We start from the raw sequence: 23294 nt of genomic DNA on the forward strand, positions 1-23294 counted from the left end.
AGAGAGAGAGGAGAGAGAGAGAGAGAGGAGAGAGAGAGAGAGAGGAGAGAGAGAGAGAGAGGAGAGAGAGAGAGAGGAGAGAGAGAGAGAGGAGAGAGAGAGAAGGAGGGAGAGAGAAGGCAGCTATCACCAGCTTTCGCCGGGACCCGATGATCTCTTCGGACAAGGATCACCGGGGATCCGAGGTGCCGTGCCTTCCGGCCGCCTGGCGCAGACACGGCCGGGGCTGCGGAGCCGCGGCGGGCAGGTACCTGTTCCAGGCGGCACGTGAGCGCCGCCCACTCCACGTCCCAGGCGGCCCTGTCGCGGGCGTACTGCTGCTGCAGCCGCCTGCGCGCACGCTCGTCCTCGCGCAGCTCGGCGTGCAGGTCCTCCAGCAGCGTCCTGAGCGCGCCGAACAGCGGCTGGTTTTCCGCCACCTGCAGGGGGGACGCGGAGTCGGCTCTGCCAGCTCGTGCAAGGGTATTCTTTAGGCCCGAAGAGGAGGGGAGCCTGGCATCAAGGGGGTGCCAGGCTGTGTCCAAGGGGCTACTGCAGTGGGTGTGGAGCAGGTGCGAAGTCTAAACAGTTAGTGGGATGGAGCCACGGGGTCGTCAGGCTCTTGGGGCCGAGACGCCCAAGGGCCTGTCAGAACAGGAGGGAGGCTGGCACTCAGGCTGGTGCTCCAGGCCCAGAAGCAGAAGGGAGGATGCCAGGGGCGCCTGGGTGGCTCAGTCGGTTCAGCGTCCGACTTTCGCTTAGGTCATGATCTCGCGATTCGTGGGTTCGAGCCCCGCGTCGGGCTCTGTGCTGACTGCCAGCTCAGAGCCTGGAGCCTGTTTCAGTCTGTGACTCCCTCTCTCTCTGACCCTCCCCTGCTCACGCTGTCTCTCTCTCTCAGAAATTAAAAAAAAAAAAATTATAAAAAAGAAAGAAGGGAGGATGCTGCAGGAGGCCACAGGGAACCCGGAAGCCGCGGCTGCGAGGACGCTCCGTGTGACTTCAGACGCCCAGAGCTGTGATTGGGGATGCAGATCTAGCAAGATCGGAACACTCACCGACATATGCTGTCATTTTAATACCAGCCTTTGAGCCAGAAGGGACTAAAAATAGGCTCTGTGTCTCTTATAAACATAAGGTGGCCATACTGTGACTGTATGGATCAGTATGGCCGTGTGGGGAAGGGCATGCTGAGCTTTAATAACCAAAACCAAAAGTGAATGCTTAACGTGTTCATGAAGGCTTCCTCATGGTCCTCTGAGATGGAATCACCCTGCCCCTCCTTTCCGCTGCACCAACAGCACCAATAACCACGGCACCTCCTTGTGTTCTTGTGCCGCCCCTGATCACTCCACCACCGTGGTAAAGTTCAGGGGCGAGGGTGGGTGGAAGACACAACCTTATCCACTCCTGATTTCCAGTGTTTCACACAATGCTCAGCCCATGGGAAGTACACAAACAGGTCTCATAAATGAACATGGGATTTTTAGCCCTAATCTGCTTACGCCTAACTTAGAAGATTTTATATTTTCTAAAAGCCATCCTGCCCTTTGAAGGCAGATTTCAAAATCACAATTGCTATCTTAGTACATTTTAGCACAGACACTAATACCAGAAAGGTTTGTCTAAGTGAATTAAATACTGAATCAATTATGGTACCTGGATAATAAAAGCCCCATGAGCTCATCTCTTCCGATCGGACAGAAAACACTAAGTGCATCATGAGCTCCCAGACCGTCTCTGGGCAATCTTGTTTGGTGCATTTATGAGGCAGGTAGAATCAAAGCTCTCTCAGTCTTGTCTGGATGCAGACTGTCTCGACTTTGGGAACACAGAACCCTTACTCTCAGAGCCAATCCCTCCTGCTTGATAAAGCTCTCATGCCAAGGGCAGCAGGACACTACCTCATCCATCATGTGGAGAGTCAGTCGTGATCCTACAACCATCTAGTTAATCCCCTAAACACAAGTGCACATAGATAAAAATGGTCAGCCACATTTGGGAAGAATTTAAGATACTTTGGCTATATGTTTGGATTTAAATAAAGTTGAATTTTAGAAACCCCTGGGGCGCCTGGGTGGCTCAGTCACAGTTAAGTCTCTGACTTTGGCTCAGGTCATGATCTCACCGGTCGTGATTTCGAGTCCCTGGGTCGGGCTCTGGGCTGACGGTTCAGAGCCTGCAGCCTGCTTCAGATTCTGTGTCTCCCTCCCTCTCTGCCTTTCTCCTGCTCATGAACACACAGACACTCTCACTCTCAAAAATAAAATAAAAACATTTAAAAAAAGAAAACAAAAGAGAAACTCCTTAACACAGGCAGATTTATTGCTGAAAACTCTCCAGTTTTCCCTGTAAGTTGTCTGAAGTTATACTATTATACGCAGTCGACTGTCAATTGGATAGAAAGGCCTATTTGTTAGCATTTATTCCTCTTTGATTTTTCTCCCCCTGAACACCAATTTTTACTTTAATAGCCCTGAGACTGAAGCCATGAAGAGTACAGTTAACATTTGCAAGATTCAGCAACTAGAGAACCTTCTAAAAATCCTAAACATTCTGTCTAACCACGTGAATATAAGAAAATTACCACTACACTCAGCAAGCTGCTCAGGATGTATGTGCAACTATAATAAATAACTATAATAAATCAACTTGACACCAAAAGTATTTAAAAATTATATAAGCATAGGTGAGTGAGAAGAGTGTTGCAATATTTTATTTTTCAGAAACACACATCCTTCTGAGTATAGAATTTGTTTGAAAAATTTTATTTATACTTTATAGTAGATTCATTTGGGATTTTCATCTTTGGATTTTAAATTAAAAAAAAAATATATATATATCACTACTTTTGGGCTCCTGGGTGGCTCAGTCATTTGAATGTCTGACTCCTGATTTTAGTTCAGGTCATGATCCCAGAGGCGTGGGATTGAGAGAAAATTGGGGTTTTCTCTCTGTCTTTTTCTTTCTTTCCTTCTGCCTCTCTGCTCTACTCATGCTCTTGCTCACTAGCTCTCAAACAAACAAACAAACAAACAAACCAAGAAATCACTATTTTTTAAGTCTAAGTATTTTAGGCATAAAGTAATGGTAATAGGTTTGATCCAGACTGAGTAGTCATTTAATGCTCAGTGAAGAAAAAGCAGAAAACCATATAATCAATTCTTGTATGTAATCAATAGGTCCCTACGAGCCCCACTTTGTGAATGTAGTCAGCCTGTGGGGTTCTTAGGCCTGCACTAAATGGCTCTGACAACAGTAAGACCAGAACTTTGTGGTCCTCGAAAGCAGGAGTTCAAATGACAGTCCTTTTGCAGACTGAAATTTTGGTTCCTCTGGATATAGGTGTTTTCTGGCATTAGCAAAGATCAGATTAAGTAAAATTAAGGCTTAATGTTTTCAGGCACATTTGGGTCAGAGTAATCAACATAATGTGTTATTAAAGCAGTATAATATTAATCATCACGGCATGAGTTCAAAAATTGCTTTGGGATGAAGGTGGCCAAAGAGAGCCAAAGAGTCCACAGAATCAATGTTATTGGTAGTTGTTATTGTAATCACCCAGGAGCAGCATGTGATATGGCAAGAAGCCACACTAGCTCTCTGCCATTGGTGCACAACACCAACAATTGATGCCCAAGTAAAAATTTCTGAAGACCCAGATGGGCATGATGCTTCTAAACCTTTTCACAGCAAAACAACAACAACAACCAAAAAAAAAAAAAAAAAAAAAAAACCAAAAAACAACCCTCCCCCAGTAATGAAAAGTAATACTAATTGTTTCTAATGGGTCAGAGGGTGTGCGAAGATCAGCTATGCTAATCGTTCACCTGCATGATGTTACTTGCATCCTGCATGCAACACGATGGTATGCACCTAGCGCTGACGCACGATGTTACTTGCATCCTGCATGAAACATGATGATATGTGCCAGCGCTGACGCATCTTGCATCCTGCATCAGCGCTAGGTGCATACCGTCATGTTCCTGTGTTACAGAGCAGGAACTAGAACACGCAAGAACAGAGCAACTACCAGGCTCTTGCTGCTAGGAAGCGCAGAACACAGACGGCAACCCAGGTCTGTCCCACCCAAAGCTGGACAAACCGAGCCAAGATATTTACATCCTGACATTATATTCTACCCAGGTTTGTTTGTTTTTTTAAAGCTTTGCCTAAGAGAAGCCACTTTTAATCTCTAGAAATGAATTCCATCCTCCATATCCAAGGGAATGATATTAGTGAGTCATCCTGAAAGAATGCTTTAAAATTACTTGTCTTACTTTTTCTCCCCAGGGTGGCCCTTGCTGGGCAATGTTTTGGGTAAAAGGGCGACCCTAATCAGGTTGAGAATGGAATCAAGATTCTTTGGTCTGTTTAGAGGTCTTTGGGTGAAAGTCTTCCTGGATAGAGAGTTTTCTGAAACTTCTATGCCAGGGGCCCAATTATGCAACCTTTTAGCTTACAGATCTGTTAAGCATGGGTCAATTTCAATGAAAAAGACCCAGGTTTCACTCTCTTCAAGATCAGCTCCTTGGCTTTCTTGCAAAAAAGTCGGAATAAAATAGCTCCACCATTTCCTTTTCCTCAGGCTAAGGGCATTTCAGCTCTTCCAAGTTCATCTCTCCTGGGCAAGCCTGACAATAATTCCAAACTTGGGGTCAGGAGCTTGACTGTGCTACAAAGTGTTAAACTGTATAACACGTTCCAGGTTGGGCCTCAGCTAATTAAGGCTGCCACCCAAATATATAATAAATATTATTAATGTGAAAAGGAAGTTTCTGAGAAAGGTGATACACCCAGACATTTGTGATGCAATGCCGGCTATTTGATAAAATCATTCATGCCTAAGATTTCTAAGATAAGTGTTTAATAATTCTGTGAAAGAGCTAAGCCACCATCAACCACGCTGCTTGTATCAGAGCCATTCATGCTGGAGATGAGTTTGATCCAACACTGGAACAGATACATTGTTCTGTTCTGTTCTGATGACCTGCTGCTATGGGTCAACCCACAGAAAGCCAGATGGCCTTTTCCTATTCTTTTAGGGTAGGAGACATAGGCAGGGAGTTCCAGAATGCTGTGGTAGCTGCCCTTGGCCCTCAACACAGGCAGGCACAGGTCCTATTTCATAATTACAAAGAGGGAGACCTCATACACTATTCAAGAAAGTAACTCCCCTATCAGCAAGAGTCCCCAGACAAGTCCTTTACTGTGAGATCAGACAGAAAGGATGCATTTACACATCCAGCAACATGTTACTAAATAAGCCATTTGTCGTTCGTACTTCCATTGTTCCGTTCGGATTATTTTTAAGATACTTTCCTAAAAGATACTTCCTCCCATAGATAAAAGAGAAGGTGTCACTGAGGACTGGCCACGAAAACATAATCTCTGATGAAGGGTTACAGAGATGAGATATTCATGTTTGTACAAGTCATCCGTCCTTTGGCTGAGAATAGGCAGGTGATCTGGGCCATGAGGGCTCTGCGCTGCAGGTCACTGTAATTTTCGGGAGAACTTCCCAAGAATAAATGTGGGTTTGTGAAAGAACTGATGGACGTATATTCAGTAAGTTATAAACCCAGAGTTACCAGCCGTAGGCTTCAGAGGACCAGGGCAGGTCTGATGAACATCAAGTGGCCAGATGGGAAGAAATCACTTAGCAGCGGGGTTTAGAGTTTGTTGCACACTTAGTAAAGGATGTCATAACTGTGACCATGGCTAACACTGGGAGGTGTGACGGGGACTAACAGCGTCCTTTCCTAAGTACCCTTCAGTATTTGTGGCTCTTCACCTCCTGCACCTGTGCTATTTGCATAGTAACAGAAACAAACAAAAACACACAGCAAACATGCAATGCTTCATAATTATAAGCTCTGGTCAGGTTCTTTTTTTTTCTTTTTTTTTTTTTAACTTATTTACTTTAGAGAGAGAGAGAGTGAGCAAGGGAGGGGCAGAGAGAGAGAGGGGGACAGAGGATGTGAAGCAGGCCCTGCGCAGACAGCAGAGAGCCCAATGTGGGGCTCGAACCCACGAACCATGAGATCATGAGCTGAAGGCAGATGTTGAACCAATGGAGCCACCCAGGTGCCCCTGGTCTGGTTCCTTTTCTAGAGAGTTCCTTGTCTCCTAGTGAGGTTGTACAGAGGTTGCAAAGTCTATAGAATAATCCGTGGAACAATATACAAAATTGAAAGTTAAACGTGACTTAGGCTCAAGAGGAGAGCAGATCACAGTTCTGACACACAGGCCCTGTCTGGCACAGGTGCTCTTTCGGGAAGTTTTTGCACCTTGGGCAAAGCAGAAAAGGGGGCACCCAGCTGAGTCGAAGCCCAGGAGGCCCAGGGAGCCAAAGCCGCTGACTTTCACTTAGGGTGGCTCTTGAAGGCCCTAAGCTCCAAATGAGTCCTGGACCAGCGAGTGACAAAGGCCCAGGGGAACAGATTCTAGTTGGTCCTAAAGCTAGGTCCTGAGGGAGGCTCCTTAGTGACCAGCTGTCTTTGGAGACTAACAGGAAACATAATTTCATCGGTCTTGCTCTGAATTTTAAATCAGGTTCTCTATATTTATAATTAGAAGCTTTTTTAAAAAAAGTTTATTTATTGGGGGGGGGGGCAAGGAAGGACAGAGAGAGAGACAGAGAGGGAGAGAGAGAATCCCAAGCAGGCTCTGCACTGTCAGCGCAGAGCCCAATATTCGAACTCACAAACCACAAGATCATGACCTGAACTGAAAGCAAGAGTCGGATGCTCAACCAACTGAGCCACCCAGGCGCCCCATCCTTAGATGCTTCAATAAAGAACATTATGCCACATCCCTGGATGAAAAGTGACTTCTCTTTGAATAAATTAATCCAATTCACAGATGATTAGCTATTGGAACCACGTAATTCTGGCACTGTTAATCATCTTGTGTTAAAAAAATCTTGATTTAGGGGCGCTAGGTGGCTTAGTCAGTTAAGCGTCCGACTTTCGCTTAGGTCATGATCTCGCGGTTCATGGGTTCGAGCCCCGCGTCGGGCTCTGTGCTACTGCCAGCTCAGAGCCTGGAGCCTGTTTCAGAGTCTGTCACTCCCTCTCTCTCTGGCCCTCCCCTGCTCACGCTGTCTCTCTCTCTCCTAGAAATAAATAAAACATTAAAAAAAAATTAAAAAAAAATCTTGATTTAGGGATTTACTAGTAGGTAAAAAACGCATAAGCAGCCTTAGGTCTCAGAAGCTTAATGTAGTGGCAAGCATCCTGGAGCTCAGTGAGAGCCATCCCACAAGCTCTTGCATATTTTCCAGTTCTTCCAGAAGGCCGGGCAAGCTGTAAGTGCTTTCTGTCCTCGAGGACAATCAGGTCCCTGCCACTGTATCAGTAGTCGTGTGACTAAAGATCAGTTAACAGGGAACATTCACACAGCCGAACATTTTCCACCCTGACAATTTTTTATGAACTATTCCCAAAATTGACTTGATACATGTTAAAAAAAAATTTTTTTTTAACCTCTTTGGATGTGATGCATTTTGCCATTTGCTGCGTTCAACCGTGAGAATGTTCACTGTGACGCAAAGCAAAGACCAAGGCCTGGGAAACTGCGTTACTTGGGAATCTAGCCTTGGGAAGGGAGTCCGGCCACATTCCCTGTTCCACTTATCACCTTGGCAGGATCTCAGAGTTTCTGAAAAGGGTGCGGCTCTCTGAGCCACATGTTCTTACTCTTGCAGGCAGGCTGCCCAGCTAATACCCACGCCACGAAAGGGCAGGTGGACCCACTAACTGAGAATGTTCACTCTCAGGCGATCAGCTGTTGTACAGTAGAGCTCATTAATCTTCTGTCCTCGGATGGATGGCATTGTGCACTTAACTGCTATGGACAGACAGATGCGTCCACCAAAGGCAGCCCTGATTCTCCCCGTCGGCACCCTACCTTGCAGCCCCCCCCCCCATGTGCTTCCATGGCAAACCGTACAAAGTGTGCAGTGGGATTAGCTACTGCAAGGTGAATAGCTAGGATATCAGCTTGGGAAGGATGAGGCAGAGAGAGATGACATTCCAGTACACTGAATGTGAGGTTCCAGCTGACTGACTCTGCATTATTTCCCACCCCAAGGGTAAAATTTTCCATGAGAATTGTTTCGAAAACCAGATGTGTTACATTTTTTTCCCTTTTCCTAAGCATTTGGATGCACGCGTGGGAAACACCCAACGCGTGATCTCAGACGCGGCAGGTTTATGGCTGAGTAGCAAGCAACAGATGTATTTGAACTAATCACGGATTCTTTATAGAACTGACTGACAACATCTCTTTTAAAAATAATACTAGCGGTGGGTTTTAAAGGGCTATTTGCAAAGGAGCATTTTATTTTCTAACTAGATCAATTGCTGGAAAACTCATTCCATGAGCTAAAATCTCCCCAGGGACCCTGGCATAATGACAAACTTCCTAATAACTGTAATTAAACATTCATCTGAAAGTATAATCTCTTTCTTGAATCATATTGTTAAGGGAAAATGAAGGGTGGATGGGTGTGCATAGAAAACAGCTCTTTAGTTGTGAAAATGTGATTTGAGTGTAGAGAGCTGATTGGGGGGTGGGGGGGATATCACACACATCCCTTAGGCCTGTGCTCAGACATCACTACTTTCCCTCATTTGGACCTGAGCCAAAGATCTGATGCCAGCCCTCTCCCACTTGACCCTCCGCGACTCTGGGCTGAGGGAGGAGCCGCAGCTGTGGAGCCCACAAATGTCAGCGGCTGAGTGGCGACAGCCACGCCCGGGGTAACTGCTGTGCTCTGGGTCCACCCGCCCCCTGCCCCTCACCCCAGAGCCAGGGGTCTAGGGCTTGGGACCTTGGGCTCTGCCCCACAGAACCATCAAAGAAGCAACACAGAATCAGAAAGGACTCAGACCAGAAATTCGGGGAGCAAGAAAGCTTTAATGCTGGATGCCTCCTAGGGTCTCAACACTCTAAACCCAACACACCTGCTGTTTTGTATAGAAGTGCAAAAAATCTGGGTGGCAGCAGTAGTACCAGATAGCAGGGGCTATCTGCTTAATAATTAATAAATGTGGCACTTGGCAATAATAATGATTATTTCATATTATACACTGAAATCCCACCTCTCTTTAATGTGCTTTCATTTTTTTAAATGTTTTTATTTATTTCTGAGAGAGAGAGAGAGAGAGCGAGCGAGCAGGGGAGGGTCAGAGAGAGAGAGAGAGATACAGAATCTGAAACAGGCTCCAGGCTCTGAGCTGGCAGTCAGCACAGAGCCTGACGCAGGGCTCGAACCCACAAACCATGAGATCATGACCTGAGCTGAAGTTGGATGCTTAACCGACTGAGCCACCCAGGCGCCCTGAGTACTTTCATTTTTAAAAAAAAAATTCATTTATTTATTTTGAGAGAAAGAGAAAGCATGAGTAGGGAAGAGTTAGAAAGAGAGGGAGAGACAGAGAGAGTGAGAGAGACAGAAAGAGAAAGAGAGAGAGAAAGAAGCCCAAGCAGGCTCCCCACTGACAGTGCAGAGACTGATGTGGGGCTCTGTCTCACAGACTGCGAGATCATGACCTGAGCTGAAACCAAGGGTCGGATGCTTAACTGACTGAACCACTCAGTCACCCCCATGCTTTCATTCTTTTAGGTGTCATCAAATATTTTCATTTCAAGTGGCCCAAAAAGAACCTAAAACACTTTATACAGGTTTAGGATTAAAAACAACCACAACAACTTTCTCTTTCCTCCTCACGCATCATGTTGCCAAATGAGTGGTGTTTCCCATGCCCATTCAGCTAAACATCAATAAGAAAACCCTGTACATTCTTTCTCTGGACATGAGGAGGGTGCTGCACTCAGTACTGTCTCTGGGAAGAATGGTCAACCTTTGTAAAGCCATAGATCAGTCTACACACCACTCAAAACTCCCCCTCTTCTCCTCCTCTTCTCCAGGGACATTTGCTGGCCTCTCCAACTGATCTGATCCTACTAGCTCCTTGTTTATACATGTCAGCCAAACGAACTAATGGGCTGAAAGCCTTAACGATATAATTTCTAGTACAAAAACAGCTCCAGGCAACCACAGGCAGCCAGAGGAGTTTCCTGCTCCCCAGAACACCAGCATATAGAATAAGATGGCACAGACACAGACTGTCAGTCTCCTCTCCCATGTGTGGGTAGAACGAGGGGCTGGGACCTTGGCACCCACCTGCTTGTGGAGCTGGCCCGCGTGCGCAGGCTGCAGCCGCGATCCGTGGTCACCAATCTGCACAGGGGAGTGTGGAGAATGCTCTCCCATCGAAAAGCCGCAGCCTGGACCACTGTCCTCCCGGTCGGGGACGTCCCCCTTGGGGTCCCCCTGCACTCCAAGCTCGCCGAGCCTGGGGAGGGTCTCCGGACGCTCGCTCTGAAAACAGCAGGAGACAATGATCATGGCTCCATCCAAAGCCTTTGCTCTGCAGCCTGGTTTTTACTGTTTGAGAATTCTCCATTTTGTGGCTTATGCTCATTTAGCCCATTTCATGAACTCACTTGATTTATTTATTTTTTAAATGTTTATGTATTTATTTTTGAGGGGGGAGGCGGGCAGAGAGAGAGAGAGAGGGAGACAAGAGAGTCCCAAACAGGCTCCTCACTGTCAGCACAGAGTCCGATGCGGGTGAACCATGAGATCATGACCTGGGCCAGATGCTCAACTGACTGAGCCACCCACGCGTCCCAACCCTTTTCCTTTGAATAGCACACAAGGGGTGCCCAGTTGATCAGCGAAGATTGGAAATTTTACTGTTTGTAAGTTATTTTGACAATGACAAATTTTATGATTTATAAATGATTATTGATTATAGTTGTGGTTTTATAAACTAGAGGAGGAACTCCAAAGTATTGCTCAGCAGGAAACTTCACAACTACTTGTAGGTTTTGTTGCTTAATGATGGTTTTCTTGGTCACGGCTATTTGAAAACAGGTTGAATTGATTTTGGAAGACTTTCTTCCCTCCCAGAGTAGAGAGAAGCCATGTATCTTCCTCTTCCCAGGATGACTTCAAACTGTATACACTGCTCACTAAAGTGAAAGCAGACAAAAAGTCCCTGGGAGTCTAAAGGAAACCGAGACTTATGATGCCTTGGAGTCAGGGGGGCGGATGCTCAGAACCTCAGGTCCCAGCCCTGCACGCATCAGAAGGCTGGGCCGGAAGCAGCCTGAAGAGCTCGAAGTCACACTGACTTAATCAATAAGATCAATCAGCAAGGAAATGGCTCTGTTCTTGTTCTGGGCTGAAACTGGGAATGGGGCACAGGAGGGAACAGACACATGCACAGGCAGCAAATCTGGAGGTGGCAAAAATCTGACCGAACTGGAGCTTATAAAACCGCACTGGCAGAATGGGCTCTAGCATTCAGGAACAAAAACCGAAATGGAAAGAGGAGAGAAAGATTCAGAGCTAGGTTGGACAAACCAGCCAAGGTGGGATGAGGCATGGAAAGGAGCTCCGGGTGACAATTCTCATGAATCCACAGATGAGCAACAAAAGAAATGGCAGCAACATTTTGCTGCATGATGCAGTCACAGACCAGGACTCTGAAAACCAGGTCAAGGGGCGCCTGGGTGGCTCAGCTGGTTAAGTGTCCGACTTCTGCTCAGGTCATGATTTCATGGTTTATGAGTTCAAGCCCCACATCAGGGTCTGTGCTGACAGCTCAAAGCCTGGAACCTGCTTCGGATTCTGTGTCTCCCTCTCTCTCTGTCCCTTCCCCACTCACGCTCTATTTTATTTAAAAACAAACAAAACAAAACAACGAGATTAAAGGACAGTATGGAATTCTTGGTCTATTATATAACTTGACCACTTGCTGCATTTCCATTGCCTGCATTGGACTTGATAAAATAATGCGAAATGGCAGAGTGTGACTCTGTGTGTAGAAGGCAGAGGGACAGCGGTGCCTGGGGGGCAAGAACAAAACGGACGCAAATAAAACGAACGCTCTGGGCGGAGGTACCTCAGTGAAATCCTCGCCTTCCTCATCCATCCGTTTCCCTTGCCGCCAGTGTTTCAGCAGCCACCTGAGTTTGACGTAGAAAAGGAAGATGTTCTGCTTCAAGGACCGGAGCTCCTGTTGCATCAGGTTTCTCTCATCACTCCAGGTTCGCTCATGGAGGGTGTTTTGTAAAGCCAAGCTGTGCATTTCTAGCTCTTTCCACCTCAAGGCGTAGAGGTGCTCCTCCTCCATCTTGAATGGAAAAAAAGGAGAGATGTGTGACAGCGGCTCTTCCCACCTGCCACCCAAGCCAAACCCAAAGTCTTTGCAAACTGCCATTCAATCCTTATCATGTTGCAGCTGGGACATGAAACACGGGAACTCCTTGAGATGGGTACTAATTATAAAAGCCTCAAGGGTTTTCTGATTCAGAAGCAGATCCTATTTCAAAGTGAGGGGTTACAATCGATTTTCACTGTCAAGTCTCTTGGGGTGTTTTTAGAGGTCTCTCTCTAAACTTCAGGACAATGGCTTCTCGGATGTATGGTGTGCAGCTGATATCCATGCAGATTCCACGTGCCCTCTGCAGGTGGGCTTGCACACAAAGGCACACTTCGATTGTAAAGGGGGAGTAAGCGGAGAGCCTTCCCCTCGGCTTCCTGAGCCTTCTGGTGCGCACAGCCCCCAGCAGAAGGAGGAGATTGCCAGGCTGACGGAGAGGCCCACAGAGAGCAGGCGGGCGAGGCAGGTGGGGGAGCAGGGATTTGTCTAGGTGCGAGGTCCTCTGCTGCATACAGAGGTGGACAAACAGGGAAGTCATCTGACAACCTGCTGCCACACTCGGGACTTCACATTCGTATCAGTGATGAGTAGTGACCCTTAGGGAAATAAAGCATTGCTGAAAAAGCAGTGTCTCCCATTGCTACGCTAAGTTCCTGCTTTTCCACATGGGTCCAGGCACGTTACAAGCAATAAATCATCACTATGTCGGTAATGCCTAAGCAAAGGGGTGTGAATAAAATCTCATTGTACAGGTAGGGGCATACGAATAATATCAACAGTAGCTAAAGTGACAGATGGGATGAAAGCTTTCTGTCCCACAGACCTCCCCCCCTTCCCCCTCCCCCCCCAAAAAAGGGTTAGGATCCCAGCCTTGTTATCGGCTGTCCTTTCCTGCTTTAACACTCCCCCTCGGCCAAAGATCAAGGCAGTGAGTTCTGTTCTGGCTTATTTTTCTAAAGTGCTAGATTTGTGCGCAGAAACCAAGGGGATGCGATTACGGCTGCGTGAGGTCCACACCCACGTGTCTGATATGCTAAAGCCACGGAAGAGTGGCAGCTCTGGGCAGGTCCCGGTTCTGCGCACAGACCTGCTTGGCCGCAGTCATCATACCAGATATTTTTTGCACTTCAAGCTGTGATAACACAAGATAGCAGTGATTTAATTCACCATCGCGGCAGCCTCAGAGTCCTCCCGAGGCTTCTCCGCCCTGTGGGCACAAGAGCAGGATGGAGTGGGGAGAGGGGCAGCCTACCAGGCTGGAAACTCAGCGTTTGCAATGCACTTGCAGTGTTATCTCAGGCCAGCGGCTGACTGGGGAGGTTTCGGGTCCCTGGGCTGCAAAGTGATGCCAGAAGCTATCTTGGGATGTGCAGAGCGCCTAGCTCAGGGCAGGTACGCCAGAGATGTTGGAGTATTAGTGGAGGTGCGGGGCTGGGGGCGGGGATGTTCTGTCCACTATTGTGCAGCCTCTAGCCAATGTTCCCTCCCGGACTCGCTCTGACTTCCCCACTGTCCTGGCTGCCTCCTCCTGTCCCATGACTCCGGCACTTCTCAAGTCTCAAGACTGGTCCTTTGCCCTCAGAATCGTTAGAGAAAACTGTCCCTTTCCCTCTGAACAAGCCTGGATGACCTCTCACCGCCTTCCAAACAAGGTCTGTAGGCTCATCTTCAACACACTCCTTTCCCCTGAATCCAAGTACTAGCTACACACACCCGGGACCCTGCCATTTTGCTATTACCATCTCCAGGGATAGACTCCCTTCTCAAACATGATGTTTGGTGCAGTTAAAGAAAAAAAAAAAGGAAAATAAGTTAAATTATTTAGCAAATGAGTGCCCGTGTCCGCAAATCCTTTCGCATAGCAACTCTGGTAAAGGATTTAATAGATAAAGGATAGTTAGCTAGCTTATTCTAAAGTAAAAGGGTTAATAAGGCCGCAGCTCACATAACGGCAGTATTTTGAAGACAATCGTTTGGGCGAGTTGCTGAAGTTTCTATCAGAAAGTTTACCACATGGAGAAAGCTTACGAATCTGCGGGACACCCCAAGTTATGGACACACTTTTCATGTCCAGATGCACTAAGGCCCTTATTTGATTTGCCTTTGCTGGTTTACAGCTGCAGGAAAATGTAGACTCCATGTTAGGAAGGACTTTCCCGCTGACCGCAATGTAAATACAGTAAAAGCATGTGTTCGAAGAGAAAGGCAGACGGTCGTCTTTATGACAAGTCTGAGGGGCAGCTCAATGGATGAAACTCCAGCCCTGGGAGTCCAGGAGCCTGCGCACGACAACTTTCTTTCAAACACATCCAGTCATCTGCCTCCAGGGGCCGCGCCATCAGACACCTGGTTGTGCTGAAATCGCGTGACATATTTACCTTACGAATCCTGTCTGTAAATCTCTCTGTCTCCTCTTGATGCAGTCTGGCCGCCTGCGCAAGCTGACCCTGCAGCTCCTCTAGCGACACACTGTGTTCAGGTAAAACAGGGGGACCCCTGAGCTGATCGGTGGGATAAAGGAAGGGGTTTAGTGGACGCCAGAACTCTGCCTGACGTGAAGACGCAGGACAGACATCTGCACAAACTGGGGACACACACGGAGCAACACAGCACGTGCGGGCGCCGCAGCAGGGGAGTGAGTCTGGCAGCTCCCCCGAGATCTTGCCCTGGGCACTTGTGTCGCCTACGATGGACAAGCCCGGCCGCCCTCATCTCTTTCCTAGGAGACAGGCGTGTAATGTTGCCTGTGACCCGAACTTCGCCGACCACCACGGTGCCCACCAACCAGGCTGAGACCCAGGGGCGTCTCTGCTACCACAGCAGCCTCTCAAATTGCTGAGGTGGTCAGAGCTGGCAAGTATGATTGAGTCAAATGTGACCACCTCACATGAGTGGGTCTTGTAGATTCACTACCTGGTTCATTCTAAGCTGCATAATTAATTTGCTCATATGCTTCCTTAGTAGAGATTTTCCTGCTCAGTTCAGAATGCCTTGCTCTTTCCTGGGCGGTCCTAGGCTGGACAGTCAGGATGACCGGGGTCGGGCGCCCAGAAACACGGTCTCAGCCTTCTCAATTGCACACAGTGCCTAAGAGGAACTGCACAAAGGTCTGCTTATTACATTTTAGATGAAAAGTAGTCAAAGGAATCTTTTTTTTCATGTTCCTTATTGGTAATGTCTACCTACTGGCACAGCCTATCTTTTGTGTCCAAGTGGCAATGGTAGAGAAATCAAAGCTACTGTTTTTGAAATAAAATGTATTTTTTAGAGATGGAAACAGTTAAAATCAGTGGGGGGTTAGCTATGATCTTGTATGTAACCTGGGTTGACCATGTGTCTCCAGATGGGGTCTCTGTGTGCAGAAACCAGCAACAGAACATAAACTCTCCTTTCCGTGGGGATTCCTAGGCCACCGGTGACAATCCGTTCAAAGCCTGATCTTGGTGAGGCTGGCTCTCATTATGATTACATGAGGGAGACTTCATGCTGTTCCATCAGCTTCCCTCTACCAGCAGGCAGATGTCTCTCCAGTTGAGCCTTACACAATGTGCAGCCCTTGGGAGCCCTGGTCCATTGCTTTTTCTGCCTGTGATGGAGCCAAGGCTCTGTGTCCTGCTTCCAAGGCTCCGGCTTACCAATTCTGGCAACTGTCCCCCAACCCACTCACCAAAAAGCCAGATACCGCTCTGATGTTCACTTCTAAAGTCAGTTCCAATCCTTGAAGATTTCCCCAAGTTGCTTAGGAATTCAGCTACATATTTAAAAGGGCATTTTATACTTTATGCATCTCTTAAAATTTTTTTTAATGTTTATTTATTCTTGAGAGAGAGAGAGACAGAGCATGAGCAAGGAAGGAGCAGAGACAGAAAGAGACACAGATTCGGAAGCAGGCTCCAGGCTCTGAGCTGTCAGCACAGAGACTGACGTGGGGCTTGAATTCACAGACCGTGAGATCATGACCTGAGCCGAAGTCGGACGCTCAACCGATTGAGGATTTAGGGGAGTAAATAAGGATTTAGGGAGTACTGGGGATTTAGGAGTAAATAAAGCTGCCCAAATCCCTGCCCTCGTGGGGTATCCCTTCTGGCAGTTTAGGTATTTTGCACAGAAGTGTTTTCAGGTGACCCAGGCTACTCTCCTCCTAGCTTTACTTTTTTAACATTTAAAATGTAAAAATCCTCCACGTTTCAATACATCTGATACTAGCCTGAAGCTCAATATTAACAGATGTTGAAACAGGCATCCCAATCAAGCCTATCTTTTAAGAAAATCAGGTATCTGTTAATTTAGTTTCCATAATATTAAGCCAAACTAGTTAGTTTGGTTTTAATCTTAATAAATAATATAGATAAACTGTCTTTATTTTTTTTAGTTTATGTATTTATCTTTGTGAGAGAAAGAGAGAGAGTAGAGGAGGGGCAGAGAGAGAGGGAGAGAGAATCCTAAGCAGTCTCCACACTGTTAGCACAGAGCCTGATGCCGGGCTTGAACTCAAGAACTATGCAATTATGACCTGAGCCGAAAGCAAGAGTTGGATGCTTAACGAACTGAGCCACCCAGGCGCCTCTACGCTGTTTTTGTTTCAAACAAATATACAAGCCTCATACATCAGCACTGTTTGATTAAAAATGTGTCCCTCTGTCGGAGCCATATCTTTGATGGGTTACAGAAAAGGACCTGTGATATTCTATGATATTGTTCATCTGGGGCATCTGATATACCTACAGTGGCTCCGTGTCATCTGTGGAGACTGGTCAACAACAGAAAATGTTAGTTCTCCTCATCTATTAGAAGTTTTATTTTTCTTTACTGTCCATTTTTGCTAATGGAATTTTAAAACTCCTACAGACAGGTAACTGCTCCTAGCTGGGGTGCGGTCACTCCAACATTACAAAAAACAAAATACAAAGGTGCTCTGGTCAAAGTTTCAGTTCAGAATTATTCTGCCCTCACATGACTGCACCAAGCCACATACATCTGGAGGAAGTGTTCACATAACACCTAGATCTCTAGAAAGTAAATACTTCATCACCCAGTTCCCGAAATGTTCATTCTAAAAACCATCCTTTGCCCACTTACCTAAGGTTCAGATTATACATCAAACAAGTTCGTCTTGAGCTCTCTGTGAAGGCAGGCTATTGAAAAAATAACCATCCTCACTTGGCCTCAGGGCCAAGATTGATATTTAGAGACTTATCAACCTTGACATCACAGCCACCTTCCCTGGCAGTGTTCTGAAACCCACCACCCACGCTTTCCCCATGTGGTGGAGTCCACACCAATATACTGCTGATTTTCCTCATTCAGAAAGTGGCTTATAAATCACTTTCCACACTTAAGAAGATACTTGCATTATCTTGAAGCAGGAAAAAAAAAAAAAAAGGAATGCTTCTCATTATAGAGACTTCAATACTAGCAATGCTGCTTAAATATTAGGACTCTATTCCATGTCTATCAACAGGACTTCATTTTCTGGCGAGTTCCATTTTGTTCTGGCCAGTTTTGTTACTGCTCTTTCCAAAAGGCGTAGGTGAGGTCAGCACAAGTGTGCATATACTTGGTACAAAAGCCCACGTCATTTTATCCATCGTGGCTGGTATTTCACAGCTGGGGCATAAGGGGTCACAAATGCTTCATGTGTGTCGTTGATTAAGGGATCAAAGGAGGAGCTGGGGAAGAGAGCTTTTTGAGATTCCTGCTCTAGAAACTCAATCCTCTGGGCCACAGGCTTGGTTTCATTTATATCTGAAATGTGACCAGTGCCCATGCCTGGCCACTTCTCATTCAGAACTATTTTTAAGGCGTCCACACATTCCAAGCTGCATATTCTATACGTTGTTCTCTCTTAACAAGTGGGACTCTCTCAGCAGGTTTGTTAGGAGACACGGGGAGCAAAGTCAGGGAAGAAATCTGGTACGCGGTGGGAGAATCGAGCTAACGTGTACTGAGATGAAGAGGTACCAGGAATACCTGTCCTTCTGAGCTGTGAAGTGTGGTGTGCCTGCATTAATGGGACAGTGGGTATTAGTGGGCTCTGACTTCAGCTTTCTCTGCCTGTGATCGTTTTAAGAGTGCTGGGTATGGATGTTCCCGTCCCTCCCTAAGATTAGTGTGTGCACCATCTGCGAGCCAGGCTTCTATTAGTTGTCACCTAATGACAGGCTTGTCATCTCCTGAAATGCAAGTGCAAGAATATGGTTTTTCTTTTTCTCCTTCTTGGTGTTGCTGCTGCTCCTGGTGCTTGCTCGTACTGGTAGTAGTGGTTTAACCTGGCCCAAAAACCCAAATCTCCTAAAATAAGAATATATCTTCCCTCCTGTGACCCTGAATATAAGGCAAATAACAGAAGGCTTTTCAAAACTGGGACTTGAGAAATGGATCCTTAAAAACAAAACAAAAAAACAAAAAACTTCAGCTTAAACACAGAAAGATTTTCCCCCCTCTTTTAAGCTGTTGATAGCAGGTCAGCTCCCCACCCCAAAGAACTATGGGCAGAGCTAAAGGAAATTCACACCTGTATAGAGGTAATCAGTTTGCACAGACAGTCATTTCAAAGGCAATGTAAGAGGAAATGAGAACATTCTTTGAGGCACGCCGGCTTCGGTCTTGGCCTCGTTTTGGATGAAAGTGTCCGGGTGTGCCTTTTCTCCACTTATGGTGGCACCCGGCACTGTCACGCTGCCTGTGTGAGTCTTCACCGGGAGAAACTTCTGGAAGAGTCGGGCTGCCCTGCTCACGGACAGGAGCTCTGTGTACCATTTCCGTGATAGCCTCACGGGAAAGAGGTTGTGGGCAACGGATCGGGGGATGTTTTCATTAGAAGGCTTTTAAGAGTTCTATGTCTAGCATCATCCACTGTACAATTTTTTAACCCAACGTCATATTCGAAGACCAAACTAAACAGTTTCTTAGGGTGACATCCACCCCAGGGACAGAGCGGCTCCCTCAAAACCCTGACTCTACAGGCGGTCTATGATGGGCTCCTGTCCTGAAAGGAAAAACAACGGAGCTTTCAAAGTGGTCCCGGAATGGGTTTTATCTTTTTAAAAAAATATTTTAAAACATAACGTGCTCGCATATATAACTGAATCTTCTGTCTGAAATGCCTTAGTGAATTAAGTCAGAACAAAGGATGTTTAAGTCGCAATTAATCTTATTACCCCTTCCAGGAAATGCTGCTGCTTGGGCCTTGCCTTTCACAATGAGCTTTTTCACTTTCTCAAGAAAACTTATAAAAACTAAAGGAGACCGGACAGATGTGTAAAGGAAGCAACATACCACTCAAGGTGAGAGACTTAGCTGTGCAGTCAGCCACCTGAGAGATCTGTGTTTCGGCACATCTGCCAGAGGAGACGGACCTCTTCTGAGCAGCGCCCCTCCCGGCAGGGTGGGGAGAGGGCTGAACCAGGCCTGAGGAGGCGGTTTGGGTGCCCCCTCCCTCCCCCCAGCACCAAGCACCCGGGGCCTTCCTGGCAGGCTGCCTCACTCTCAAGACCTCAGTTTTCTCAGGCACAGAATGAGGGCATGAGCCTGAAGATCTGACACTACCTTCCGAGCTGTATGGTGCAGGGATCCTAAGTCACCACGTGGCCCCAGCTAACTCCACTAATCTACCTTTATTTATCCTGCACAACACTCGGCTTGATTCAACAAAGTGTTTTCCTTTCCCCGCAGCCCCTGGCATCCAAAGCTACGCAATGCCATGTGTGTGTGTGTGGCAGGCAATGGGGAAGCTTCTCAACACCCCAGCGTTAAACAACACTTCATCAGAATTTAACTGAGGCAGCATGTGACATGTCTTGAATGATAAATGTGAAGGAAGGAAGCTGCAGCTCTCTTCAGGCAGCGATCAGAGAGAAGGGGCTGTGTGTTCAGCCGGAGCTGTGCTGGTGCAGCATCGGGAAGCAGCCAGGAAAAAAATCTGCACTCTGGGGGGCAGAGAACATTGGAACCCCAACTAGGGCAGCTGTGACACCCTTGCCACCTGGCCGTCTTCAGTGTCAGGACCACTTCCCTCTTTCTTACTAGCCACGCTTCACATTTACACAGCGTTCAGTGCTTTTCAGGGTACTCTCTCAATAGCTCAATGGCTCTAGGAATCATTCACATACAATCACGTGAGGCAGGTAGAACAGTCTTGCTCCGCCCATTTCACAGATGAGAAAACAAGAGGCTGAGGCTTGCTTGAGAAAGAGCTAGTAATGGACAGAGCCAGGCTTGAGCCCTGGGATCCTGATGCCCGTGCCAGACTGGATTCTGGCACAGCGTGGCCTCCCTAGCTAGGAAGAGCTAGGGGTAAAGTGTGAACTGCAGGCTAAGAAATAGGTCTTCCTGAGGGTTCCATCCTGGGGAGGAATCATCCAGTGCTTTTGAAATGCACACAACTGTGAGGTTGCTACTGCCCAGGCAACCATCATTCTCATATGAAGACCCTGTGTGGGGCACAGGCTGATCAGAGGGGCTTACCGCAAGGTTAGCAATACACAGCAATCACTGCATCTGTATTTGGGGAAACCCCCAAATATATGGTGCTCGGTTTCACTTTTGGTATAAATCCTAGGAACATCTTACCTGCCATTTTGGAATGGGAACACACTAAAAGTGATACACTGTGATGTATGTCCAGGGCCCAAAGACAGCATCCAGAAAACACTTTTTAGAATTACAAACACTCAGTCTTCCAGCTGGGATGGCCCGGGGTAGCCTGCGGTCACCTGCAGTGGCTGCACACAGCACGCCGGGCTTCTGCTTGCTTTGGGGGAGCTCAGCCCTGATGTGCGCTCGGCCCTCGGTGTGCGGGATGTCTCTCTGTCACACCTCCGTGTGGCCCACGGTTACAGCCCTCCCTTTGGGACAGGGACGTGGAGGCCACCTTCTTGAGCGAGCCTGGCCTCTGCCAGATAACGTAAGGATGGTGGGAGTACCATCCTTTCAGGATGTTTCTGAAACCTGGTTTTGTTTTTATGTAAGCCTTAAATGTTACTGCACGCCCAAATCTACGAGGGCAGAACTGGGACATACTCTCTTACAGGACAAGGGAAAAGTCCAGACCAGAGATACGTGAGCTCAGGTCTGGGTAAGCCCGCAGCCCCATGCACCAACCCGTGACAACAGGACCCGCAGCTCACCCGGGCGCTGGCTGCCAGCTGAGCCCAAGGGCACAGGCGCTGCTCTACCCCAAGTGCCTCCGTGAGCATCACTTCCTAGTCAAATGCCTGACTTTTTTGCTGGGTGAGCTTCCCTGTGCTCCCAGGAGTGAGTCCCCTGTCTTTGTCACCCCTGCTGTTTGGGAGTCACCGGGATGCCTCAGAGCTGGGCAGCAGTACCCCTTCTGGGACTGGTACATGAAGTCTCTTCAGCTGGACCTTTCCTAACGTGCGACAGGGCGCTCTATTCCTGCCGTCACCCGCCCTGACCAGCAGTCTCGGAGCCAGCGATCTGCTCCTCGGGGACACCTGTCTCTCTGTCCTGGGTGGAATTACTTGCCAGAAACAGTTTCCACCAACAGGGCGGCTGACAACTGTTTTACACCACGGAGCATCTACGGTGGCTGGGAGCTTTGTTGACAAGAGGTTACTATGGCAACAGGGCCTGCTGAGGAGCCCCCAGGCAGGGAGCGCCCTCCCTGATTCTGCTCACCGGCTGGAGCACTGTCACCAGAAACTACAGGACAGGCCACAAGAGACACAGCGAAGGACAGTTTCCTCCAGCAAAGACAGTGCTTGGTGGTCATGCCTGCTTTCTTTACTGTTTGACATAAAGCTACAGAACACTCACCAATCAGTCTCCTGTGTTTTCCTACAGTTCGCGGGCGGGACGATGGCTGTCCGACAGGGGTGCTGGCCCTGTGCAGACCCGCCCATCCCAGATGCATGCAATGGTTTGAGTCCAGTGAAGTCCCACCTGGTTCCATCTCCGCCCACCATGTCCCCTAAGGACCCAGGGAGGAAACATCACACGGCCAGCCACACAGCAAAAGGAGGGGCGGGGAGGGGGGCAGGGGGTGCTGACCTCTAGGCTGAAGTAGCTCTGGCCTGCCTGCCGGCAGCTCCCGGCGTCCCCATCGGCCCGGCGGTGCAACTGTTCCGGCTCTTCCCCGCGCTCCTGACCCGGCTGCCACTCCGGCTGACCTCTCAGTTTGGACTGTTAGGTGCATGGGAGGGATTTGGTTTTGTTTCGTTTTGTTTTGAATTTAAAATAAACAACAAACGATGAGGGCGTGGTGGGGGGGGTGGGAGGCAGGGAGTGGGGCTGGAGAAAACAAAAATGGGTAAGGCAGACAACCGAAACCACCGCCGGACCAGGAAAAGCATGACCGGACACGGCGCCATACAAGAGTGACGAGGACAGAGCCAAAATGAAGATGCGCAAAACAACGGCTGAGAGATCTGAGAGGCGACACGGGGCACAGAGTGGGGAAGAAGGCAGAACACCGGTTATGAGGCGCATGCGATGGGGATGCGTGAGTCAGACCCCACTGCAAGCACACACCCACGAAGGATACGGAAACAAGGCTCCTCCTTCCTCGCTTGTGGTCGAGCAGCAAAAGCCATAATCCGGGCAGCAGCTGGGTCATGCACCCAAGGGCGATGCATAGGAAAGCAGTCCTTGGAAGGCCACTCGGCTCCGCCCGCACCCTCGGCTCAGGGAGGGCTGCGACTTTATCCATCAGAACCATCCTTCTCCCCGGGGGGGGAGGGGGGGGCGGCTCCTCTGCCCACCCGGGCTCATCTTCCAGTGGGAGCGGGTGGGCCTGTCTGCCTAGGGCCTTGCGGAATGGTACTGCGTCCCTCCGGCAGTCAACCCCAGCAGGGATGCAAGCGCTGCTGGGCCAGTCTGCTAAGTGTCCTGACTGTGAAACGAGTTTGTACTTTGTTTTTAAACTCCTCTGCTTCTTCATCGGGGCAGCCGGTCGTTTGCGACACCAAAAAATGGAGAAAGGACGGACTGCGTCGATCCCTATCGCTTCCATTGGGGTGAGCCTTGTATCGTGAGGGAGGGCCTCTAAGCCAAGAGAAGCGGCGCGAAAAAAAAAAAAAAAAAAAAAAACAAAAAAAAAAAAAAAAAAAAAAG

General features: G+C 48.0%; 1 protein-coding gene across 4 annotated transcripts in view; it reads right to left on the reverse strand.

Annotated features, from left to right (window-relative positions):
* Positions 1-23294, reverse strand: part of MTCL1 (microtubule crosslinking factor 1) — a 126405-nt gene that overhangs the window by 21273 nt on the left and 81838 nt on the right. For 3 of the 4 annotated variants that reach the window (XM_039255232.1, XM_039255231.1, XM_039255230.1), the window contains 4 exons: positions 22233-22364; positions 11961-12191; positions 10172-10369; positions 252-419 (listed from right to left, as the gene is read on the reverse strand). In XM_039255232.1, coding sequence (XP_039111163.1) covers positions 252-419; positions 10172-10369; positions 11961-12191; positions 22233-22364 — 729 coding nt within the window. The remainder of the gene's footprint in view (positions 1-251; positions 420-10171; positions 10370-11960; positions 12192-22232; positions 22365-23294) is intronic. The other variant, XM_039255233.1, reaches the window with a different exon arrangement.

This window comes from Hyaena hyaena, unplaced genomic scaffold (genome assembly GCF_003009895.1).
Source record: "Hyaena hyaena isolate Hyena2069 unplaced genomic scaffold, ASM300989v1 scaffold_515, whole genome shotgun sequence".
In the NCBI taxonomy this organism is placed as follows: domain Eukaryota; kingdom Metazoa; phylum Chordata; class Mammalia; order Carnivora; family Hyaenidae; genus Hyaena; species Hyaena hyaena.